The sequence below is a fragment of the Arvicanthis niloticus genome, chromosome 25, assembly GCF_011762505.2.
Source record: "Arvicanthis niloticus isolate mArvNil1 chromosome 25, mArvNil1.pat.X, whole genome shotgun sequence".
NCBI classification, from domain to species: domain Eukaryota; kingdom Metazoa; phylum Chordata; class Mammalia; order Rodentia; family Muridae; genus Arvicanthis; species Arvicanthis niloticus.
Genome location: NC_133433.1, coordinates 29,354,507 through 29,379,279, shown reverse-complemented (window position 1 = coordinate 29,379,279; position 24,773 = coordinate 29,354,507). Strand labels below are relative to the sequence as shown.

Genomic DNA, 24,773 nt, shown 5'->3' with positions numbered 1-24,773 from the left:
ACTGGACCACCAACCAGGCAGCATACACCAGCTGATATGAGGCCCCCAACACATATACAGCAGACGATTGCTGGGTCTGGATGCAGTCAGAGAAGATGCACCTAACCCTCAAGAGACTGGAGGCTCCAGGGAGTTTGGAGGCCTGGTTGGTTGGGTGGTGGTATGGGATGTGGAACAGTCGGATGGTGGACGGGGGGTGGTGGTGGTGGTGGAATAAAATCCGTAGTGTACAAAAATAAATAAATAAAAGGAAAAAAAGTCATCCCATTGCATCTCACAGATGACTTCCCAAGGGCCTCAGCCTACTAGGCAGCACAGCTTCCTTGGGGAGAAACTACATTTCCCAGAAGCCAGTTCGTCCGCAAAGCACGTCCATTACGCAACAGGGGGGCCTTGCGCGACCAAAGGACACTGCAGTAAGCCTCTGCAGCGAGCAGGCCCTCCGACGAAGCTGCCCGAGTCCCTGCACCCCGAAATGGCTCGGAGGCAGGACGAGGCGTGGGCTGGCGTGCCCCTGAAAGCAGAAGGCCGGCAGGACGGGGAGGTCCGCCTCATTCTGTACCACTGGACGCACTCCTTCAGCTCTCAAAAGGTAAACGCTAGTAGTCGAGGGCCGCTCTTGGGTTCAGCACCCGGACAGCTCCCCTGACAACGTGGGCCTCCAAGCGGCCAGATCCGGGGTGCATTCAGAGCTGGGGTGCACTAAGTGCGGACCAGCAGAAGCAAGATGATATGAGAAGGCGGTGACGCAGGCACTGCCACTCAGGAAGCGCCACTAAAGAAGTATCGCGTTCTGCATTTGGCCTAGAGGTTTTTGTCCTGGAGAGTGAGGAAGGAAAAGTGCCTTTCTGCAACCCCTTGATCTACTTTCCTTCCGACCCCCCCAGAAAGAAGGAAGGAAAGAAAGAAAATAAATAAATTATAGTTTTGAGACAGGGTCTTGAAGTGCAACCCTGCCCAACTAACCTGAACTTGTTGGGTAGACCAAGCTGGCCTCGAATTCATAGCAACCTTTCTATCTCCTCTACTGTTGGGGTTGCTGTCTTGGGTCACCATGACAGGCTCTTCCTTATAAAAAATAAAATAGGTGTTTAGCTCAGAGATAGAGTCCTTGCCTAGCAGGCCCAAGGTTTGGTAATCCCTAGCATCGGAAGGGGGGATGTGGTGTGGGGGCAAGACAAAATCATGTAAAGGCACTGCCCCTCACCAAGGGAATGAAATTGCTTCTATTTTCCCACAGTTGCATTCTTTATCAAACGTCCAAAAATATATTTGTACTTAAGGTGATTCTTTTATGGGTTCACCTAGAGCTGGAATTACAAGCCCTTGTGAATCACCCAATGTGGATGCAGGGAATCAAGCTTGTGTCATCCGCAAGAGCAGTACATTCCCTCAAACCAGTGGTTCTCAATCTTCCTAATGCTCCGACCCTCACTATACTTCCTCATGTTGTGGTGAACACAACCATAAAATTATTTTCATTGCTATTTCATAACTGTAAATTTGCTGCTGTTGTGAAGTGCAATGTAAATCTCTAATATGCAAGACATCTGATGTGTGCCTCCAGTGGAAGGGTTGTTTGACCCTCAGATTGAGAACCACTGCCATAACTGCTGTGCCAGCTCTCCAGTCCTGTACATCTGGGGAGAACACATAATTTTGTTTAGGGCACAAAGACCACAGTGGTGATGAAGAAAGAACGACTGCAATGAAGACAAAATAATTTTCATTCCTGGTGTTTTCTTCTGTAATGCTAGCAGTAAGCTGCCAGAATGCTTATTTATTCCTTCTAGGAACAGACTTCATTAAGTGATTTTTCTAAAGTGCTGCAGGCTCAGGAAGCTAACCAGCATTGTTCATCTATATCCAGGGAGGGTGAGAACAGCAGTAACCCCTGTGAACTCTTGCAGGTGCGATTGGTAATTGCTGAAAAGGCATTGAAGTGCGAGGAACATGATGTAAGTCTGCCCCTGAGTGAGCACAATGAGCCTTGGTTTATGCGTTTGAACTCAACTGGAGAAGTGCCTGTCCTTATCCACGGGGAAAACATAATTTGTGAGGCCACTCAGATCATTGATTATCTTGAGCAGACTTTCCTGGATGGTAATGTTAAGGCTATTTGTGATTTCTTGGTTTTATTTTCAATATAAGCACCCCCCATTCTTTCTCCCTCCTCCCCTCTTTCTCCCTCTCTATTTTATTATGCTGGCTTAGTGCTTTAAAAACCTTTTCCATTTCCATAAGCACAAAAATGTAGGCCTGATCCGAAATTAAAATCAGCCAGTGCTAATGTTTGAAAGAATCTCAAGTGGAGTTTCAATGTTAATATATCAAAACTTTTAAATTCACTTGCACTTGTCCTGGTGGCAATTTATTAGCTTTAAAGTAAGGTTCATGGTGTTGGTTCTTAGAATATATTGTGTAAATAATTTTCACTTTAGAAAAATGAGAAAAAGAAGAATCAATACTAGAGAAGGGAGAGTCGCTTGGTCCTGTACCTTGGATTCTTTGCTCTCATTACTTTTGCATAGTTTGAATTCTTATTCTTTCTACAGAATTATAGGTTTAAACATGTATCATGTTTTAAATTAATGATCATTTATGATTGCTTATGTGCCAGGCATTTTATATTTTGATTTTAGTCATTTGCCAAGAGAACTCATTGGAAACAGGTGTGGAATCTGAAAGACGTGTGGAGGCTAGTCATTCCATTCTGCATGTGAGGAAAGAGAAATAGAGGGTTTGTGTAAGATAATGGAACCATTTTATGGCGGGGGTCTTTGGTCTCCAAAGTCTTCAGCCTGTACCATTGGCCATTTTCTTTGACAAGTACAAATGGTCTTGCTTGTTTCTGTTGACAGCCCCTTCAGGTCAACTGTAGCTTGGTATCAGGGCCTGGTTGGCACAGCCGCAGGGCTTACCAATAGTAGAACTGAGAGTGGAGCCCATGGCTTCAGGCTTTCATTTTAATTCTCTGCCAGACATTGCTCTCCAAGTGTTCCAGCTGCTTATCTCCTGCTGTGCTGGTGATAATTAAGCTGAGCATACAACCCCAAATTAGGGGAGCCATGGAAGAAAATTAATGGGTCAAAAAGTGTTTAAGGTACCTAGGAGGAAAATGGATTAGATCTCATGGCGGAAATAGCCTAGGAAACTGTAGTCTTTTTATTTGAGTGGAGAAGTGCCATCATTCTTAATTTAAGTGTTAATAACCCAGAACTCTATCTGAAGTTTATTAAAGTTGGCCTTGACCTAAACCAAACCGTGTAAAGAACTACTTACTTTTCACTATTACTAGCCATCCTTATACGTTTATATACTGGGGACTGTGCTGAAAATGGAGACAAATTGATTTAATATAGATTTTTCTCAACCTTGAGCTTTCTGGAAATGGATAAGACTGTTTTTAATTTGTATTTCTTGGAAAAACTGATTAGAGTGATAGGAACAAAGCAAAAATAATTTTGTAAGAATTCTATTTTAAATGACTAAAACTGAGATATTTAGATATTAATTTTCATGTATTATATACAATATGTAATGTTAGATATTATATAATCAGATATACTACCTACATAATACATGAGAAATAATACTTGCTTGAACTAATTCAGCTTTAATCATGATTCCAGGTCTTCCTTCACTTTTGCCTGTTCTCTTGCTTACCTCATAAGAAACAATGCTTTATAGTAAATGTTAATTATAGTTGTCTTCTTAAAAATCTCCTTAGCATTTGCTTTTATTATATGATAGTAAAGCTAAAATATATTCTGAGTTTTGCTAAGTTATATTTAGAACACAGCCAAGTGGGGTAAAATGGGTTTTGTTGGTTGGTTTGTTTTTGAAGTAGAACCCAATAGCTCATGTTGTTCTCAGTAAGTATTTGTCTTGATGACTTTATTGCTGAGATAAAGCACTGTGGCTTAGAGACAGAATGGGAATGTGGGAAGTACAGGCTTCAGTTCTGGTTGAGTGTCTGGGGTGGAGCTGTCAGTTCTCACTTCTGGCCAGATGCTGCTGGTACCCTGTTGAAGATCTTTTGTAACCAATGAACTGGGTGATGGAATTTACCATTGTAAGGTAAAATAAATCCAACTAAATCTTACTTCATGTTCTGCATTCCCGGGAGAGTAATTATCCAATTGGAGAAGATTAAAAAGATTAATGCACCTATAGTTTTGGGCAGATATGACAACCAAACCAGTTTGCATGTTAAGATAGAATTTACCTCAGGATATTGAGATTTAAAGAAACAACAAACATACACATTACCACAATCATAGTCCAGACAGTGAGCATCTACAAGTAAGGACTTGGGGGAATAGGAAAAGAGCCAAATGCCATCCTATTGTCAAAGTATGTTTCATCACCATTCTTACCAGCACCATTGGCACCATCTGACAGACTGTTGACAACACAGAGTTTGTGACCTTATAGCAAACCTGTTGGGTTAGAATCTTGTTTTAGCAAGAACACAAAGAGATTCATATGTGCTGTACAACTTTAGACAAATGCTATAAATTACTGTGTTATGCTCAAAGCGTTGCTGCAAATTACTCTGTCTGGCAAAGTTCTAGAACATACTGCCAACTTGGCTTTTTTTTTTTTTTTTTTCTCTTTTTTCATCTTATCCAATTGGGGAACTACCTTCCTGGGAAGAGGAATGAGTGAAATAGTAGCTGGTTGGACCTGTTTATCTCTGCAACTGATAATGTTGCCAAAGTTTAAAAGAAAACTTTATATTTTCAGTCTTTAGGTCTGTCAGTAGAAGGAACTAACTTAAGTTTTACACTGCTGGAGATTGTTATAAATACCTTTAAAATGTGTCTACTATATGCAAGCTAAGGTTCACTATATAATGTATCTTAATCCAAGTAGAATATTTGAGATTACAGAATATTCTTATGGAATAAAGAGACAGCTATGACTAGAAGATGGTAAGTAAAATGTATCTGCAGATGAATTGATCACCGCACTGAAGAACACTGATGAACAGAGTTCTAGCACATTAAGTTGGCTCTCTAGCCATAACGTCTTGTTTTACTTATTTATATTTGAATTACTTTTAAGTCACTGTGAGGTCAGAAACTACGTTATTAAAAGGTGTGCCCCTATACTTCCTGAAAGTAGATGCTCCAGAATAGATATTTAATAAATATTATAGAATGGATAAAGTGAACGAATTATTGAAATATCTGCCAGCCTGGATGGGGCTTTGTAGTGCAGTTTTACTGATTGGTTGATTGACTGATTGAAGTTTTAGGAGTCAAACAACAGCCGGCTTCATGTATGCTAGGCAAGTGATCTGTCACTAAGCTACCCTGCCAGCCCCCAGTGGTGGATGTGGTGGTTTTTTAAAGCTTCTGTTTCCTAACTTGATCTTAATATACAAATGAGTAAGGATATTAAAGAAATGGTACTAGGGCTGGAGAGTTGGTTCAGTGGTTAAAGAACTGGCTGCTCTTCCAGAGGATCCAGGTCCAATTTCCAGCACCCACATGACAGCTCACATCTGTCTGTAACTCCAGTTAGGGGATCAGTCATCCTCACTTGCAGAGATAAATTACTAATGCATATGAAATTTTAAAAATTAATTAAAATAAATGGTACCATATTTATGAATGATGGAAAAGCTAGGGTCATTAAAATGAAAACTATCTTATGAAATGTTTCTTGTGGGATAAGAATAAACAAAAAAACCAAGATGAAATTTAACAAGGCTAATGTAACACACGAATTTTGTTTTTTTTAATATAAAGAATTGACATGTGAGATTTTATTATTAAATTTAAAATCTTCCGAATTGCTAGCAAGTAAGAAAATTAGTATACATCATGACCAAAACCAATTTGCTTGCTATATGTCTGGTAGAGTAAAAACTTCCAGAATATTTATTTTTTTCATATTTTAAAATTTTTTGTTCCAACTGTTTTAGTTAGGATTTTACTGCAGTGAACAGACACCATGACCAAGGCAACTCTTATGAGGACAACATTTAATTGGGGCTGGCTTACAGGTTCAAATGTTCAGTCCATTATTATTAAGGCAGGAACATGGCAGCATCCTGGAAGGCATGGTGCAGGAGGAGGTCAGAGTTCTACATTTTCGTCTGAAGGCTGCTAGCAGAATGATGGCTTCCAGGCAGCTAGGATGAGGGCCTTAAAGCCCACGCCCACAGTGACACACCTACACCAACAGGGCAACACCTTCTAATAGTGTCACTCCATGGGCCAAGCATCTATAAACCATGCCAACAAACCCAGAAATCCCCATTTCATCTACCTTTACTTCTCAATTGCTGTGATTAAAAGCTATTATTTTGATAGCTAGTCCCAGAGATACTAGAATCTTAAAAGGGAGAAGATCCAGGTATCCTTTTTCCTGTGTAAAAGCAAGCTCATTTTCAAGTGATCCTATGCCTCAAGTTGATGTCTTTATTTTTTTGTTTTGTTTGCATACAATTTTAGATTTTCATTTATTTTTAATATTAAAACATTTATACAGTTCAACAATATAGAATATTTATAAATACAAAGTCATTCTTTCATATCTACCATAGTCTCTCTATTACTATTTCATCCACTATACTTATTTTCATAGATATTTTTTATTTATTTTTTATTGGCTATTTTATTTACATTTAAGATGCCATCCCCTTTCCCCATTTTCCCTCCCTAGAAAACCCCTATCCTATCCCCCCTTCTCCTTTTTGCTTTTATGTACTTTTTAAAATGTTAATCAAAGGCTTTATAAGTTTGGTAATGCTCAATAACAAGATGCCCATACAATCAGAATCGTAACCCAATACCTAACCTAGATATATCAACTATTTTTGACTGGCGGAGACATGTGAACACCTGCCTCCATGTTTCTCTCTCTCTCTCTCTCTCTCTCTCTCTCTCTCTCTCTCTCTCTCTCTCTCTCTCTCTCTCCCTGTTCCTCCATCCCTCCCTCTGCCTCCCTCTTTCCACCTAGCTCTTCCTCTCCTTCTCCTCTCCTTACTCCTCCTCTTCCTCTCTTTACTCCTTCCACCCTAGCTCCTCCTAGATATCACCCTTCCTGTTAAAATAAAACTATTCTCTCAAAATACAATTAGAGCATAACTATACCAATTTGTGTCAGTATGTACAAGATAGACCTAATACCCAGTCTGTCATTTTGTTGACTAACCAGAACCTCTGTCATCTCTCCTAACTAAAAGACTTTGTTCTGAACCTGGCTTTTTTCTTGGCTTTAGAATGAATGTCAGCTGAAAACCATCCTCTCAAATCCTTTCTCTCAAAGTAAATAGCCAGGATTGGCTATGAGACTATAAGTTTTCAACCCCATCAGAAATCCAGAATGACTGAGTTAACTGAAATTACAGGAAGCACAACGCATAGCTTCTAAAACTTATCCAATTTATAGAGTCTGCTGAACACCCGGACAGTCCCCATACTACAAAACGTTGGAGCATCTGATCTTTAGCCTTCTGGCCCAGGATCATCTGACAGACCTAGTGATGCAGAATTATTAAGGGCTGATTACTCTGTCTTGGCAGATATAATCAGTCTACTATTACACAAGTGTGTCCTTTTCTGGACAGTGATTTGTCTGTAGATGAAAAGAAGTAATTCTTGCCTAGTGGCTGTCTCACTACAACTGGAGTAACTCCAAAGATGCTCAATTTCTTCTTAGAATCCAAGACAGGAAGCTGCCAGGAGCAGACAGGTCTCTAATCAAAATGAACATTAATACAGAAATGTTTGTTAATACATTAATAATTAATTAATACATCAATTCTGTGTACTTCTGATGTTTTGAAAACCAACTATCCATGTAAGGCAATCTGGACTGTTGTCTGTTAACTCCTCTCAGCTATTTCTAAATAAAATATAGAAAATACCCTAACAATAAACTCCAAGCCATGAATTTGCTATAGGCTCTTAACTCACAGGCTAACGATCTCAAATCAGTTAAAAAAGTTAAAGAAGGACCGGGTCTAAGCCTTGTATTCCTAAATGTGTTATATAGGCACAATGCTTATGAGAGTAACAATATTCATCTCACTTTTATATCACTAAGAAGCTCATACCAATGAAAATTTTAAATTTAAAATCAAAGTAAATTTTGGACCATTTGCTTGAAAAATTGTTTTCCAGACTTTTACTCTAAGGTAGAGTCTGTCTTTGTCACTGAGGTGGGTTTCCTGTATGCAGCAAAATGTTGGGTCCTGTTTATGTATCCGGTTAATTAGCCTATGTCTTTTAATTGGGGAATCGAGTCCATTGATGTTAATAGATATTAAGAAACAGTGATTGTTGCTTCCTGTTATTTTTGTTATTAGAGGTGGAATTATCTTTGTGTGACTATCTTCTTTTGGATTTGTTGGAAGAGGGTTACTTTCTTGCTCTTTCTAGGGTATAATTTCCCTCCTTGTATTGGACCTTTCCTGCTATTATTCTTTGTAATTTTGGGTTTGTGGAAAGATATTGTATAAATTTGGTTTTGTTGTGGAATATCTTGGTTTCTCCATCTATGGTAATTGAGAGTTTTGCTGGGTAAAGTAGCCTGGGCTGGCATTTGTGTTCTTAGAATCTGTATGACATCTGTCCAGGATCTTCTTGATTTTATAGTATCTGGTGAGAAGTCTGCCTTTAATTCTGATAGGTCTGCCTTTATATGTTACTTGGCCTTTTCCCCTTACTGCATTTAATATTCTTCCTTTGTTTTGTGTACTTGGTGTTTTGATTATTATGTGACGGGAGGTATTTGTATTCTGGTCTAGTCTTTTTGGTATTCTGTAGGCTTCTGTAATATTTATGGACATCTTGTTCTTTAGATTAGGGAAGTTTTCTTCTATAATTTTGTTGAAGATATTTATTGGCCCTTTAAGTTGGGAATCTTCACTCTCATCTATACCTATTATCCTCAGGTTTGGTCTCCTTATTGTATCCTGGATTTCCTGGATATTTTGTGTTAAGAACTTTTTGCATTTTGCGTTTTCTTTGACAATTGTGTCAATATTTTCTATGGTATCTTCTGTACCTGAGATTCTCTCTTTTATCTCTTGTATTCTGTTGGTGATGCTTGAGTCTATGACTCCTGATTTCTTTCTTAGGTTTTCTATCTCTAGTGTAGTCTCTCTTTGTGATTTCTTTATTGTTTCTACTTCCATTTTTTTATGTCCTGGATGGTTTTGTTCAATTCCTTCACCTGTTTGGTTGTGTTCTGTTGTAATTCTTTAAGATATTTTTGTGTTTCCTCTTCAAGGGCTTCTACCTGTTTACATGTGTTCTCTTCAATTTCTTTGAGGGTGTTATTTATGTTTTCTTAAATTTCTTTATCATCATAATTAGAAGTGATTTTAAATCTGAATCTTGCTTTCCTAGTGATATGGGGAATTCAGTACTTTCTTGTATGGGAGAACTAGGTTCTAATGATGCCAAGTACCCTGGGTTGCTGATGCTTATGTTCTTGAGCTTGCCTTTTGCTATCTGGATCTCCTAAGTGCTACCTGCCCTGTCTGACTGGAGCCTGTTTTTCCTATTATCTTGGTTGTATCAGAACTGTGTGGGATGGGTGTTACTACTTCGGTTAGAGCTGGGGCCCAAGATCTGCTCAATGCTCAGGCGCAGACAGGAAGGAACCAGTACTCTGGGCCAGGAGTGACTTCCTGGGTCCTAGTGGGTCATAGTTACTCCCTATTTGGGGCAGGCATTGCTGTCTGCTAACCTAAGATACTGCCTGGGTTAGAGCTCCTGGGAGGCCTGCTTCCTCTGGGTTCTGTGAGATTGGGGGCAGAGCTGTGGCCTGGGATCTGTTCAGTGCTCAGGCCCAGACTGGAAGGCAAGTTGATGTATTTATGTATTTATTTCTTTACTTACTTATTGGTTTCTCTTTTTCTTTATTTTATTTTATTTTATATTTTATTTACATTTTAGATGTTATTCCCTTTCCCCACTCCCCCCACCCCCACCCAGGAACCCCTATCCCATCTCCCTTCCTCCTGTTTCTATGAGAGTATGCCCCCAACTACCCACCCTCCCACCCACTCCCACCTCCCTGCTCTCAAATTCTTCCACACTGGGGTATCCAGCCTTCACAGGAACAAGGACCTCCTCTCTCACCATCCTTCCCTACATATACAGCTGGAGCCATGGGACTCTCTCTATGTGCTCTAATTTTTTTTCTAATTGCTCTGGCTAGGACTTCCAGAACTATATTGAAAAGGTAGAGAGAGAGAGAGTGGGCAGCTTTGTCTAGTCCCTGATTTTAGTGGAATTGCTTCAAGTTTCTTTCCATTTAGTTTGATATTGGCTACTGGCTTGCTGTATATTTCTTTTTCTATGTTTAAGTATGGGCCTTGCATTCCTGATCTTTCCAAGACTTTTACAATGAAGGGATGTTGAATTTTTTCAAATGCTTTCTCAGCATCTAGTGAGATGATCATGTGGTTTTTTCTTTGAATTTGTTTATATAGTGGATTATATTGATGGATTTCTGAATATTGAGCCATCCCTGCATTCCTGGGATAAAGCCTAGTTGATCATGATGGATGATTGTTTTGAAGTGTTCTTGGATTTGGTTTGTGAGAATTTTATTGAGTATTTTTGCATGGATATTCATAAGGGAGATTGGTCTGAAGTTCTCTTTCTTTGTTGGATCTTTTTGTGTTGTAGATATGAGGGTAATTGTGGCTTCATAGAACAAATTGGGTAGTGTTCCTTCTGTTTCTATTTTGTGGAATAGTTTGAAGAGAATTGGTATTAGGTCTTCCTGGAAGGTCTGATAGAATTCTGCACTAAAACCATCTGGTCCTGGGCTTATTTTGGGGGAGACTTTTAATGACTGCTGCTATTTCTTTAGGGGTTATGGGACTGTTTAGATGGTTTATCTGGTTCTGATTTAACTTTGGTAACTGGAATTTGTCTAAAAAATTGTTCATTTCATCCAGATTTTCCAATTTTGTTGAGTATAGGCTTTTGTAGTAGAATCTGATGATTTTTTTAATTTCCTCAGTTACTGTTATGTCTTCCTTTTTGGTTCTGGTTTTATTAATTTGAATACTATCTCTGTGCTCTCTGGTTAGTTTGGATAAGAGTTTATCTATCTTGTTGATTTTCTCAAAGAACCACTCCTGGGTTTGTTGATTCTTTTTATAGTTCTTTTTGTTTCTACTTGGTTGACTTCAGCCCTGAGTATGATTATTTTCTGCTGTCTACTCCTCTTGGGTGTATTTGCTTCTTTTTCTAGAGCTTTCAGGTGTGCTGTCAAGCTGCTAGTGTATGTTCTCTCCCTTTGGGATTTCTTTATTGTTTCTACTTCCATTTTTAGAATCTGGATGGTTTTGTTTAATTCCTTCACCTGTTTGGTTGTGTTTTCTTACAATTCTTTAAGGGATGTTTGTGTTTCCTGTTTAAGGGCTTCTACCTGTTTATCTGTGGTCTCCTGTATTTCTTTAAGGGAGTTATTTATGTCCTTCTTAAAGTCCTCTATCATCATCAAGAGAAGTGATTTTAATTCTGAATTCTGCTTTTCTAGTATGATGGGGTGTCCAGGACTTGTTATGGTGGGAGAACTGGGTTCTGATGATGTCATGTAACCTTGGATTCTGTTGTTTATGTTCTTGCCCTTGCCTTTTGTTATCTGGTTATCTCTAATGCTACCTGCACTCACTGTCTCTGACTGGAGCTTGTCTTTCTAGTTATTTTCCTTATGTTAGAACTCCTCAGAGTCCAGATGTCTCTGTGATTCTGTGATCCTGAGCTCCTTCGTGGAAGAGCTCCTGGAACTCAGGTTGCTTCTGGGATCCTGAAATCCTGCTGCTCTGAGTGCAGTGGTTCCTCTAGGATGGCTCAGGATATATTGTCTTCATGGGAGCAGACCAGTTTGGTGTCTGCCCCAGCCAAAAGGACCAAGGGATGGGCAGAATGGGAGTGGTATTCTGGAGGAGTGGGGTCTGGATGGGTGATTGGTCCTAAGTGTCCCAGGCTCCCAGTTGCAGCTCTGGGGCATAGGGTTGTGGGAGAGAGTTCTTACCCAATGTTCTGAGTGCAGTGGTTCCTCTAGGATGGCTTAGGATATGGTGTCTTCATGGAAGCAGACCAGCTAGTTGTCTGCCCCAGCAAAAGGAACAAGCAAGGGGCCCATACTTTAAATTTTTTATTTAATCATTTTTTCAGTACAGATCCACCCTCTGACTGTTCTACATCACATACTTCCTCCCACACCCCCCTTCACTTCTCCACAAGGATGTCCCCACCTTCCAACCTTCCACCCCACCAGATATCTCTACTCCCTGAGGTCTCTCGATTTGATTTCTGAGAGTCTCCCACCTCCCAGGCCTTTGGTACATTCTGGAGAGCCCCCCCCCCCCCCCCACTTTCTAATTCCTGAGGTTGCCTGTTTCCATACTTTCTGCTCGCCTTTAGGGTTTCAGTCCTGTTCCCCCTATCCAATACCTGATCATATTCCCCTCTTCCCCTTCCTGTCTCCTTTCCCACTCAGGTCCCTCCCTCCCTCTGCCTCCTGTAATTGCTTTCCTCTCCCTCTCAAGTGGGATTGAGGCATCCTCACTTGGGCCCTTCTGTTTGTTAACCTTTTTAAGTTCTGTGGTGGTAACCTGAGTGTTCTGCACTTTTTTTTGGTTAATATCCACTTATTAGTGAGTACATACCATGCGTGTTGTTTTTGGGTTTTAAAAATTAGTTGCGATCAGACTGGGTAAGTGACCAGATTGTTAGTAAGTTGCCAGGCTAGTGTGGTGTTAGGTTGTTTTTAAAAGTATTGGTTCTATCCAGAGCAGAAAACTGTAGTGCTCTGCATTCTGAGCTCATACATAATAATTGCCATTTTGTCTCTCTAAAATGGACTTTACAGGAGTGGGAGGATGGTCATAAGTATGGTTTTATGAGATGCATCATTATCCATGGTTATAATAAGAGCCCTGTAGGTATGTATAGTCATTTAACTAAAGACCAGAATGTTGTGAACTAGTGTATGCTATGAGTTGCTATCCTTTGTTAGCCAATCATTGAGAATTATGCTAAAAACAGTGTTTTGCTCAATCATTTTGTGTATCCATATTCATATATTTGGATTCTGTGCTTTTGGGATATCTTAAATAATTGGCACTAGTACAGAAGAAATTTGAATCAGGATTCTCTTTTTAAGTCTAAACCCCAAATAATGGTTATCTAAGTTGTATAATGGACATTTATTATTGTTGTTGTTGTTGTTGAAAGTAGACTCATGGAGATATGATTGGTATTCCCAAGGTCAAGACTCTGACTAAGGAAGAATTTACAAATTCTCCATTATAAGTGCTCATCAGAGAGTCAGCTGAGAGTGTTCTCTGCATCCATTCTCTCAAGACCGTTTAGCAGACATTAATCAGGTGCAAGTTTATGGGATGTGCAGGGATAGTTCACAGACCTCAAATCATTAGAAACTTGTTAGTCTTCAAAGATACTTTCTACAATTTGACAAGAATACCTTACCTGTCCTTAACATGTGCATATGCTGTTACTATTCAGTTTTGTAGAATGTTTTATGTCTATTATGCCTTTTTCAATCTGGCATATAGTAAAAAAATTATATTAAAGATCACATTAATTAAGTTAGGTGAGATATGACAGTGAGCAAACACAGGAATGGGGGACAGGACAAGGTAATAAACACACCAATGCTGATGTTTAAATTCAACTATATCTTGTGATATCCTAAATCTGTCAGTAAAATTTAATTTAAAAAAAGTGGCATGAAATACATAGAAAATACTAGAACATATGATTTTTATTATTGCTAAATAGCTCAGTGACAACCCGGAATCCTGGTGTTTTTATAATTTGATATATAACAGTTCTCAAAAAATTATGTCTGGTGTCTTATGTCTCTCATTTAAAATACCATTAAAATGTAGGATTTGGTTTGGAAATAAATTATTCTGGCACAATAAAAATAATATAGAAATATGGTTAGGGAATATAAATTCATTTTTGGACATAATTTTGTCACTATATTGAAACTTAAGCATAAAATTAAAAGAATCTTAATTTTGAACTCATTTTATTTAAAACACTTTATAGATTTATTTTATTATATATGTGTCATTGTTTTAGGTACCTGAGATTTAATCCAGGGCCTTGTAAATGATTAGCAAATATTCTGACTGAACCAACCTTCTAGCTCCTACTTATTATTTTTCAAGTCACTAAACCTGGCTTGCATTATTGCAACCTTACTTCCAATGCTTTTACCTCTTTTTTACCTCACTGGCTTTTAAAAATTCCCTCGTTTTCTTTTCTGACCCCATATGCTTTATATTATCCACACTGCTGACAGAGGAGAATATCAAGAAAATGTACTTTAAAAGTACCTTTACCATGACACTCTATGGAAGAATTAGAAAGTAAAGGAAACTGATATTGGAGGGAGGATGTGTGGAATTCAAGAGAAACTACCACTTGCCTTTTGTTTGGTCGTTTGAGTACTCACTATATAGCCCACACTGGCTGCTAAATGCTGGAATCACAGCATACACCACTTTCTGGACTCAATTGTCTTTTGAAGAACTTTCCAGAGGCAGTTGTGCTTTGCTCTCAAAGGAGGTGGCCTACATGGCACTGGACAGGGCACCTATGAAATATTTGGGGAAAGGGAGCTGGGACGAGGACATGGGTGAAGTGGACATTTTAGATTGTGCCTGACAAAGTTCTTCACAGATAGTGACTGCCAGTGGGCCACTGGATGGGAGAAAATTATGTTCATGGCTTTAAGTGTTTGTTCTCCTTTGAAGAAGTCAGGCTTAGCCAGATGGATTGTATCCAGAAAACAATTAAATGTTACTATCCTTCCTCTTGTTCACTTTTCTGGGAAGGAAGTGGTATGTTCTTTTGGAGAAAGCTTCAGGGCTTGGCACCAGAAAGCAGCCCTACCCAGGAGCCATAAACTTGTCATTTGGAAAGGATTCAAAAATGTACTGCTTATGGTTATCAACCTGAGGCTCTTGGGCTGCCAAGGCAATGCTTCTTAAGGGCTTTAGATCTTTTTGTTATACAAACTACTGAGGCCACTTGAGAGCTTTGGTTTATATTTGCTATTTAGAGATGAACCAGAAGAGTTTTAACATCCTAGAACACTCAACTGGCTAAGACTGTCACATGTACAGAGCCAGTGTGTTTTATGTGGCCCCTGGAAAGCTTGCTTCTGACTGGAGAGGTAACAAGAGTGAAAAGCCATTGGCATCACGGTGTTACTCTAAAAAGTCTAGAATTTGTGAATCCCCTCAATGTGCCTCTGGGAACACACGGAGAACTCTATCTCTGGGTCTATGAGTGAATGGAGAGTTGAGATCTTAGATGGGTGTAAAAATTGTCTTTAACTTTGCTTATTTCTAACAGGAGTCTGCCATTCTTTTATTATTATTATTATTATAGACAACTCGAAGCAGTTAAGAGTGCGTTGACTTTGTTACCAATAGAAATAAATCACAGATATGTCCCTAGCATAGTAAATTATTATAGATGTTTTGATACTTTTATGTTAGGGCAGTTATCAGATCTGCTGCTGGATATTAGTAATGTGTTAAGGAAGTATATGTGTTACTATCCTATAAATGAGTATTATTTTGTTAATATGTCCTGTAGTGCCATGTCTTTTTTATGTATCTAAGAGTATTATTGTTTTGAGACAAGCCCAATGGCACATGCAAGGGTGAGAGGGCCTCAGTATTTTCTAGCTTCTGGTTTATTGTCCTCATGGAAATGGATTGGTTGGGGAACTGGAAATACTGATGAGGTCCTGAAAAGTCTGTGTAAGGAGCCAATTAAGGCGTGTAGTGTTGAGAGGCTGGATGTGGTATAGGCTGCTTCCCTGTCTTGTTCTCACATGGGGTCCGTAATGAGGTGATGTGGTTTGTGGTTTGCTGTTATTCTAAGGCAGCCTTTAGCATTGTACTGTCTAGCTGGGAATCAGACATTTGCCTTCTGGTCTGAGGAATTAGCCATGCTTCTTTTCTTAGAGAGTCTGAAATTGCTGTCTGGCTTAAAAAGCTTGTTCGTCTTAGTCTGGCATTAGAAGATCTTGCTTGAAATACTCTGTTAATGACAACCATCTCTGAATTGTCAATGTTTAAGAATGAATGTGGGATGCTCAGGGCATTCTGAATTAAATCTAGAGCATGAGCCAAGAAATGAGTAAATAAAAAATATTGAAGCTCTTCCTTGCACTAGTGGAAGTAAGCTGGTTGGCGTTTTTCAGAACAGTTTAAGAGGCAGGTTGGGAAATGATTCTAAAGGGACATAGCCTTGCCCTTTGGGTTTCATTCTTCACTTTTTTTCTTTGTGGATACTCTTTGAAATATAAGTTTGAAATATAATAAGTAGTCAATTAGTAGTGGTCATGTTACATTTGTTTTACGCAGAGTAGCTGTGGGATCCTGGGTTAACATTCCAGTATTCATATTCTAGCCTCTGTATTAAGTACTATAGGACTTCCCAGTGTAAGTGTTCTAGAGTAACCGAAAACTTTGGGATGTGCTCACTTACTATAATTTATTATGTACTGAGTATGTGTCAAAGATTTATTAAGTTTGAGGGGTCCAGTGAAGCATGTTATGTGCTCCCAGATCACAAGGGGTTTACAGCCTAGATTTTCACCAGCAAGTGAAGATTTAGGCAGGATGAATTTGCCGGGGTTAAATCGCTAGAAATCTAGAAAAAGGTGAAATGGGTGTTGAGCAAAAGCCTTTCCTACTTTATATAGATTGTGATTTCATGGTCATTTAGTAATAGTGGGGCTACTCGTGGTGTTGGTTGGCACATAGAAAAGTGTGGTCCTCAATACCTTCGCATAATAAATACTAGCTCCCCTATACTTTACGGTACAACCTACACCATAGTTCCGTGTCCCTTAAACATCAATAAAGTGAAAAGATGCAACTATGTACAAAGTGACAGGGGCTATAGCAGAGCACAGTTAGTGTTTTATGACATGGACATGTGACAGTTGGGTATAGGAGTTGAGGGCAAGTTTCATGAGGAAGTGATGGACCTGAGGGTTGGACTTGAGGGTTGAGCAGGCATTTACAAAGTAGAGAAATGAGAGGGTGCTGGCAGGTTGTGGTTTGGATTCTGATTTGGAACATAAGTCTATTTCAAATGTTGAATGTCTGGGCTGGAAAGACTTCATTTTGTGAATGTGCAACTATAATGAGATGTTAATGAAGTGTTATGGGTTTTGCTTTTTGATGTTATGTCTTATTTGTAGCTTTTCTCCAATTTTGTATTTATATTTTCTATATGTGTTTTAGAAAGAACACCCAGGTTAATGCCTGAAGAAGGAAGCATGTATTACCCACGGGTGCAGCATTACCGAGAGCTTCTTGACTCCTTGCCAATGGATGCTTACACGCATGGCTGCATTTTGCATCCTGAGCTCACTGTGGATTCCATGATCCCAGCTTATGCAACCACAAGGATTCGCAGTATGTAAAAATCCCAAAGGCCGGGGACTGATTCTGCTTGAAGTTTTGTATCATTTTGAGACTTGCTATATCTTCTGGTCACTCAGGGAAGATGGGGAAATAGGATTGTTGAGTTTGTTTCATGAACATGCATGGGACTGCATCAATTCAATAACCTGTTAGGTTAATCTATTCCTGAGTTTAACTAGATATATATTATGTATCAGGTGAAATTTGTCAGCTTTTGGTCTTAAGGTCAAACGTGGATAAAGTTAGAAAGGTGACTGATAGGAAGGCTGAGAACATGACATGTTCTCAGAAAGATGAACTGGGAATCTGAATAGCTGGCATCTTTTTGGATATATGGGTGACTCAGGTCACACACTTCATGAAGGGAAGAAGCTGGGTGAGAGGATGTGTAGCTATCACCTGTGTTCAATGATTAGAAAGTTTCTGAGATTGAGTGGTGATATCCAGCTTCTTCCCTACTTCTGTCCTGAGGATAGGTAGCGTCAGTATGTGAGATGTGCAGCAGGAGAGCGTGTGTCTTGCAGCATGGTTGGCTATGGCTAGGAAGGACAGAGGTGGCACTGGTCACACTCAGGAGTGTTTCGAGACACTTAATCCCAAGTCTTCTAAACACAGAAACCATGTTTTTTTTTTTTTTTTTTTTTTTTTTTATGATGTCTCACCTTGTTGGTTTTTATTACTTTTTCCTTGTTCCTTTTTGATACTTTTTCTTTTCCCATCTCTTGTTTTCTCCATTTCTCCTCTTCTCTCTCCTCTCCACTTCCCTCTCTCCTGTTCACCCCTGCATTCTCCCCTCTCCTCTCCCCTGCCCTCTCCCTAGAATTCTATGTCCTTATATTCTTCTTATTTCTCTTCCTAAGTGTTTATAATGTGATTTGAAATACAAACTGACTACAGCCTTATAGTTAACATTATTTTAAACAAGGTTTTCCCTTCCTTTCATCAGAGAAAGTGGAGCGTCACAGAAGTGTAAAGCAGCCCAGTGACACAGAGCATGAAGGTGCCAAGCTTTGCTGGAGCTGCCCACAACAGCTTCTCATGAAATCCTTAGACTGTGTGCTAGATATTTTCTCAATACATTTTAAATGGGGAAAGTGAGGCATGCAAAGTATATCCAAGGTATCAATAGGCCACCAGTCCCAGAACCCACATTCTCACCAGGATATGCCCCTACTTCTCCTTGTGTTTGTGTCACGAGGGGGCGAATGTTTTTATTGTTTCAAAATGTTTTTATTATCAGGCCAGATTGGTAACACAGAGTCTGAACTGAAGAAACTTGCTGAAGAAAACCCTGACTTACAAGAGGCATACATAGCCAAGCAGAAGCGACTTAAGGTAAGTGCCAGGCTCTCCATATTTCACACCACTTATTCCTTCCAAAAAAGAAGAGTGTTGTTTCTAGAACATCTCTGTACTATTGTAGATCATTGGCTCCTGTGAACTGTGCTCTACTCTTAGACATATTCAGCAGCGTATGAGCCAGGAGGATCACTTAGTTCCAGGCCATCCTGGGTTACAAAGTGAGATACAGTTTCAGATACTCCCAAACAAAAACACGCTTTTGAGAAAAAAAAATCTTTATTATGTTTGATAATCAGACTCATTGATAATTATTTGATAAGGAGCTATTGATCGTGGAAGGTGATGCATACAAGTTTTGGTTAATATAATATAGGAATCTCTCAGCAGGCAGTCTGCCTCTTTAAGGGCTCCGTATCTTGGGTGACTTGTTCTGCCATCATGAGGACATGATGTAATCATCAGTCTTTCACCTTCTGTTGGTCTTTGGCACATTCCCAGGCAGCACATGGAAGCTTTTCCTGTATCTTGCATATCACAAGCAGCACTCACACTCTCCCTCAGTTCCTGCCTTCCTTTGATCCTCTCTTAGCTAGATTGGCTCCGAGTCCACCCTCCATAGTCATTCTCCTTACCTTCCACAATCACCTTTAGACTTCTCTTACGTTCTTTCTTTCCCCTTTTGGTATGTGCATATTTGTGTGTGTATGTGCAGGTGCACATGTTTCTGCATGTAGAGGCAAGAAGTAGCAATAGGTGTTCCTCAGGACCCTCTCACCTTATTTTTGAGACAACATCTCTTATTGACTTGGGACTCCCTGATTTGGCTAGGCAAGCTAAAGTCCAGAGGTCTGCCTGTCTCTGTCTCCTCAATCTGGTGTTACAAAAGTGTTCTGCTACTCTTAGCCTTTTGAAAACAGGGTCTAGTTCTTGGACTCTGGTCATCATGCTTTCAAGATAAGCATTTCACAGACTGGGCTATCTCTCCAATACCTGCTTTTTCTTGATGCTCTCATTAGTCACCTAAGGCACCTCAAATTCTATTCTTGAGTTGAAGGCTAGAGGAGAATTTTTGTGTTTCTCATGTTGTTTGTCCTTACTGGTTAACTGGCCTCCCAGGAGTGAACAGTAAGTCCTGGTTCTGCTCCTGAGATGACCTCATAGCTGAGCTATTTCCTCATTTTGCTCTTGCTCTACAAAGTTATTTTATATCTCCCCCATTTAAAAACTATGTAAAATGAACAGGTATTAATCTAAAAGTATGCATGTATATGTATGTAAAATCTACTTTGTATATTATAGTTTTCTTGTTGTTGTTAGTACCATAAATAGTTTCCTTTTGGGTTGTTAATTAGTCAAAGCTGCTTGATCACGACAATGTCAAATACTTGAAGAAAATTCTTGATGAGTTGGAGAAGGTCTTGGATCAGGTGGAAACTGAGTTACAAAGAAGAAGTGAAGAAACTCCAGGTAGGTCTCATTGGCATTCTTTTGGATCAAACCCTTAGGGCATTTGTAGGAACAGTCCCATACCCCTCCAACCATGTTCTATAATCTGTTTCTGGGGTTGTTTCTATTCAGAGGCAGTTTTAAATATGCTATTTCATTGAGGCGAACTCTGGAATCAAGTTGTAATCTAGTTTGTTATCTACGAGAAATGTGACTCAAGAAAGGTTTTCTGCACATTTTCAATGATGACAGGGAGATGTGACCTTAACCAGTCTCACAAGTCATATTTAGAGTGGATTGGTTAAATAACCCAGATAATTTCTTGTATGTCCTCTCTGGTTTTTGCCTCAGTTAGAGAACTAGCTTGACTCTAAAGTATAAAGTCATAGCAAGTGGCAGCAGGTGAGTATAGTGGGCTCCAGAACATCTGTAGATTGCATCTGTGAGCTTCATCAACTAGCCATGTTTCATGTTTATACATGGAGGTTCTTTGTGCATCTTAATTGAGGACAATGTTATCCGAAACTTCTTTCACAACAGGGGCACAGTTGGGTTTGATGGCTCTCACCTGCCATCCCAGTACTAGTGAGGTTGAGGCAGAGGCATTGCCAGCAGTTGAAGAACTTTCAAAGACAAAGAGTAAACCCTTGTATTTAAAAAAAATCTTAAAAGAAATAAAAAGAAAGAATGACTTCCTTCTACTTTAAGGAAATGTAACTATTCTTCTGTTCTCTGAGGGTTGATTGGTTTCAGAAGCAACTGAAGATACCATACTCCATGGTAGTCAGGTCCTTTATGTGAAATGATTTGGTATTTAGATATCTTCCTGTATACTTGTAGTCATTGTTGATTACTTTTAATATGTAGTATAATGTGAAGGGCATGCAAATAGCTTTTATGGTGTATTGTATAAATGGTAATGACTGGAAACACAGGGACTTTCGTGCTGACAGATGTCAAACAAGTCTCTGTGAGTTTGGGATAACTTTGCATGACTGTGATGGTCAAGATGACATGTGATTGTCTTTTCCCTTAGGGCTCAGACTGCAAATGGGAGCTGTCTGTCTGTATAATGCTTGTCCCTAATTTTCATTCCCTTTCTCTGATTAGAGGAAGGCAACCAGCCTTGGCTCTGTGGAGAATCCTTTACACTGGCAGACGTCTCTCTGGCTGTTACGTTGCATCGGCTGAAGTTCCTGGGGTTTGCAAGGAGGAACTGGGGACATGGAAAGAGACCGAACTTGGAAACCTATTATGAGCGTGTCTTGAAGAGAAAAACATTTAACAAAGTTTTAGGACATGTCAACAATATATTAATCTCTGCAGTGCTGCCAACAGCATTCCGGGTGGCCAAGAAAAGGGCCCCGAAAGTTCTTGGCAGCACCCTTGTGGTTGGTTTGCTCGTAGGAATGGGATATTTTGCATTTATGCTTTTCAGAAGGAGACTTGGCAGCATGATATTAGCACTTAGACCCAGACCAAATTATTTCTAGGTTTGCTGGGCTCTGTGGTAGCAGCACATCTAACGACTTCACTAGACCCCCATCCACTTGTCCAGACCCAGTGAAGACTTAATTTTGGCAACTAGTAGAAAGCATACTTTATTTTATTCATTGGGGAGTTCATGTGGGGAAAGGAATTAATGATATGTTTCCCCTCCCTCTCTCTCCCTTCCTTTCTTTTTTTTTTTTTTGTAGACAACATGACTTACTTCTAATCTATCCCCAAAGGTCAGTGTAACTGCTGACAGGAGACCTTTGATGGAGATTGCCAGTTCATGTTCTCAGTTATTTTTTGAGAGGTTGTAACTAGGAGCAGAGAGTAATAATAACACATGGCTGCTCATAGTGCTTCACCTGGTGACTGCAGTCCTGGGTGTGGAACAGTTGCAGGATCCTTCTCTGGCACTCAGAAGTCATCTTTGTTACACTAGACACGGCTCATACACAAACAGGACACTGTACTGTTCCATCTTCCACTAGCATCTTTAGGCATAAGTAAAGGAGAAAATGGGAAAGGGGAGAAGGAAAACGAGAGAATGAAGTACATCTAGAACAGAGCAATAGGCAGTAACTTCCAGTGGCCTCTACTGCTGTCCACGGGTGCCTCTCTCCTTGGGAAACTCCTACTTGTGGTCATGCTTCCTCCTTAACTGAGAACTGTTAGGAGGGAGGAGAGGGTTGGGAAGTTAGTGGGGATAGTATACTGGGGAGAAACCTACACACTGCATAGAAAACACTTCATTTGACCTTAATTATGAGTTACACTTGTTGATTTAATAAGATTAACTTATTATGTACTTGACCATGAGGTGCCCATTAAAACATATATGTTACCACTTATATGGATGTCTAAAGGGGTAGTAGGGTAGTCTTCATGGCTCCCATGACCATGTGAGATTCTTTCCTGTAGATGACTGGGTTCAGTCCTGGAGCTTATAGCCCTCTTTATACATATAAGTAATATATAGATGAATGTCTCAGGTAAATGTTGTGGCTTGTGGCTGGTAGTGGATAATTGACAAGAGCTAAATATGCTTATTTTCATTTGGGGAGACTGGTACATTCATGTACAAACTGTTGGTCAGGCTTTGTATTTTTTTTTATGATTATTGACAAAGCTTTAAATTAAAGAAAAAAAGGAAAAGCTAGCATTAGACATTGACAGTTAATTTGAGAGAGATGAAATATATAGCTAGTTATGCCCACCCATATTCATCCATGTATGCTTAAGTACTTGGGGGATATCTCAGTCCATATGGAAGAGTCCTGGATGACCTAGGAACAACTACTGGACTATAATTCGTGATTTGTGCTCAGGAAAAACCTATTGAAGTAGCGAGGCAGTTTTCCTGGAGCTGGCTGTCAAAGCCTTAGGAGAAGCTTCAGGAATCTGATGGGAAGCTAGTCCAAAGACTGTGCGTAAAGAGAAAGCCTGCTTGGATGGCCTCAGGGGTGCTATGCACAGAGCCAGAGAATGTACTGACTTTTCATTAACAGCAAAACGCCACAACTAGTAAACAATGGGTTTCTGATGGTAAAAAAACAATTCTGTAATTCCATTTTGATTCTATTATTCATTTCATAATCCAGATGTACTAAAAAATACCCCACATGAGCAGGATGTGCCTTGTTTGTCAAAACAAAACAACAACATCAAAATAAAAAACCCTAACACCCCCATGTGAACTCAGATCAATGATGATGAAATGCACGCAGCTTTCATGCCATCTTCCTCTGCCCATCAGTGTGTCATGCAAAGTGTCTGAATCTGCTTATTGCTAGGGCATCGCTGTCATCGTATTTCTACAACAGCCATAAAACTAACTGACTAGTAATTCAGAATTTCTTACAATATTCTGATAGAAATAAAAAGTGAGGCACAAAGAAGTAACAATGGGAATTTTGTAAAAAAAAAAAAAAATTGAATCTACAAAAGGTATTTATTTACCTGTGAAATGATTGTTCAAGAGTAACTTTTAATTCAATATATGTTGTTATGGAATCAGGAAATCACTGGGAAATTATAATTTTCAAATGTAATTTATGTGAAACTAGATGTGTGCCCGTGTTAAAGGTGAAGCATCTGAGCCTCTTCAATGGTTTATATAGGTAGGTATTTTTGACATTTGTGCTTTAAACATATTTGTCTATTGATAACACCCTGACCACTAGATGTCGCTGCTCACCCAGTAGTCTAAGACCATTCCATTAGGTTCAGCATGTGTGAAAGGTTTCAAGTGAAGATTAAACATTAATGACCTTAGTTTCTGAAGTGAGGGCATCTTCATCAAAATTAGTCACCTGTGAAAAAGCTTGAGGCAAATGTAGTATTGATTTCTTATGCTTTATGAGTGATGACAGCACTGCATGATATTAAACTAAGGAGGTGCACAGCCGCTGTTAGCTAAAGAGGCACTTGAATGTATCTTTTCAGGATCACTGGTAACTGGCCAATGTGCTTCTCATGGGAAAAAAAAGTATAAATGCCACCGTTAGAAAATGCCCAAGGCATTAAAAGGTTATGTTGTCTATGTCTTTCTTATTACACATGTACACTATTTTATTGGTACTGCCATTATATACCTTTTGATTCTCAAAACTGGTGAACTGCTTGCTCAAGTTTTAGTAATTATTGCTATTGATATCAAAGTTGTAATGGTGTTGTTGATTGACATGGGGAATTAAAGATATTATTCTGTCTATAAGATCAATAAAAATAATTTGAAAATAAATGTTTTCTGGGCCACAAAGAGCTACTTTTAAAATCTTTTAAAATTACATATTTTCACTTAAAAATAAAAGCATCTGGACTGGGGTTGCTCAGTGTGGAACACTCATCAGCATACAGAAGGCTTGGATTTAATCCCGGCATTGAAAAAGAAAGAACAGGAAAACGTTGAGAAGTAGTACAGGAAAGTAAGCAGTGTGGTTCTAAGGATGTGCGGTTGTGTCATGCTTTCCTTGTAAGTCACTGAGTCCATTGAAGTGCACACTTTAAGGCTACACTGAGCAGCAGCCTGAAGAGGCATGTTGATGTTAGTTATTAG

The 24,773-nt window shown here is 39.4% G+C and overlaps 1 protein-coding gene across 3 annotated transcripts; it reads left to right on the top strand.

Annotated features, from left to right (window-relative positions):
• The first annotated feature begins 289 nt into the window (after positions 1 to 289).
• On the top strand, positions 290 to 24,458 carry Gdap1 (ganglioside induced differentiation associated protein 1). Of its 3 annotated transcripts, none has more exons than XM_076924295.1 (6): positions 290 to 592; positions 1,911 to 2,103; positions 17,294 to 17,467; positions 18,717 to 18,811; positions 20,131 to 20,245; positions 21,335 to 24,458. In XM_076924295.1, exons 1-6 carry the CDS (start codon positions 476 to 478, stop codon positions 21,715 to 21,717), a joined length of 1,077 nt encoding a protein of 358 aa, XP_076780410.1. In that variant the 5' UTR covers positions 290 to 475; the 3' UTR covers positions 21,718 to 24,458. The 3 variants fall into 3 exon arrangements, with proteins under 3 accessions (XP_076780410.1, XP_076780412.1, XP_076780411.1); XM_076924297.1 differs by having other exon boundaries at positions 398 to 592; positions 1,911 to 1,958; XM_076924296.1 differs by lacking the exon at positions 1,911 to 2,103 and having other exon boundaries at positions 474 to 592.
• The last annotated feature ends 315 nt before the right edge of the window (positions 24,459 to 24,773 follow it).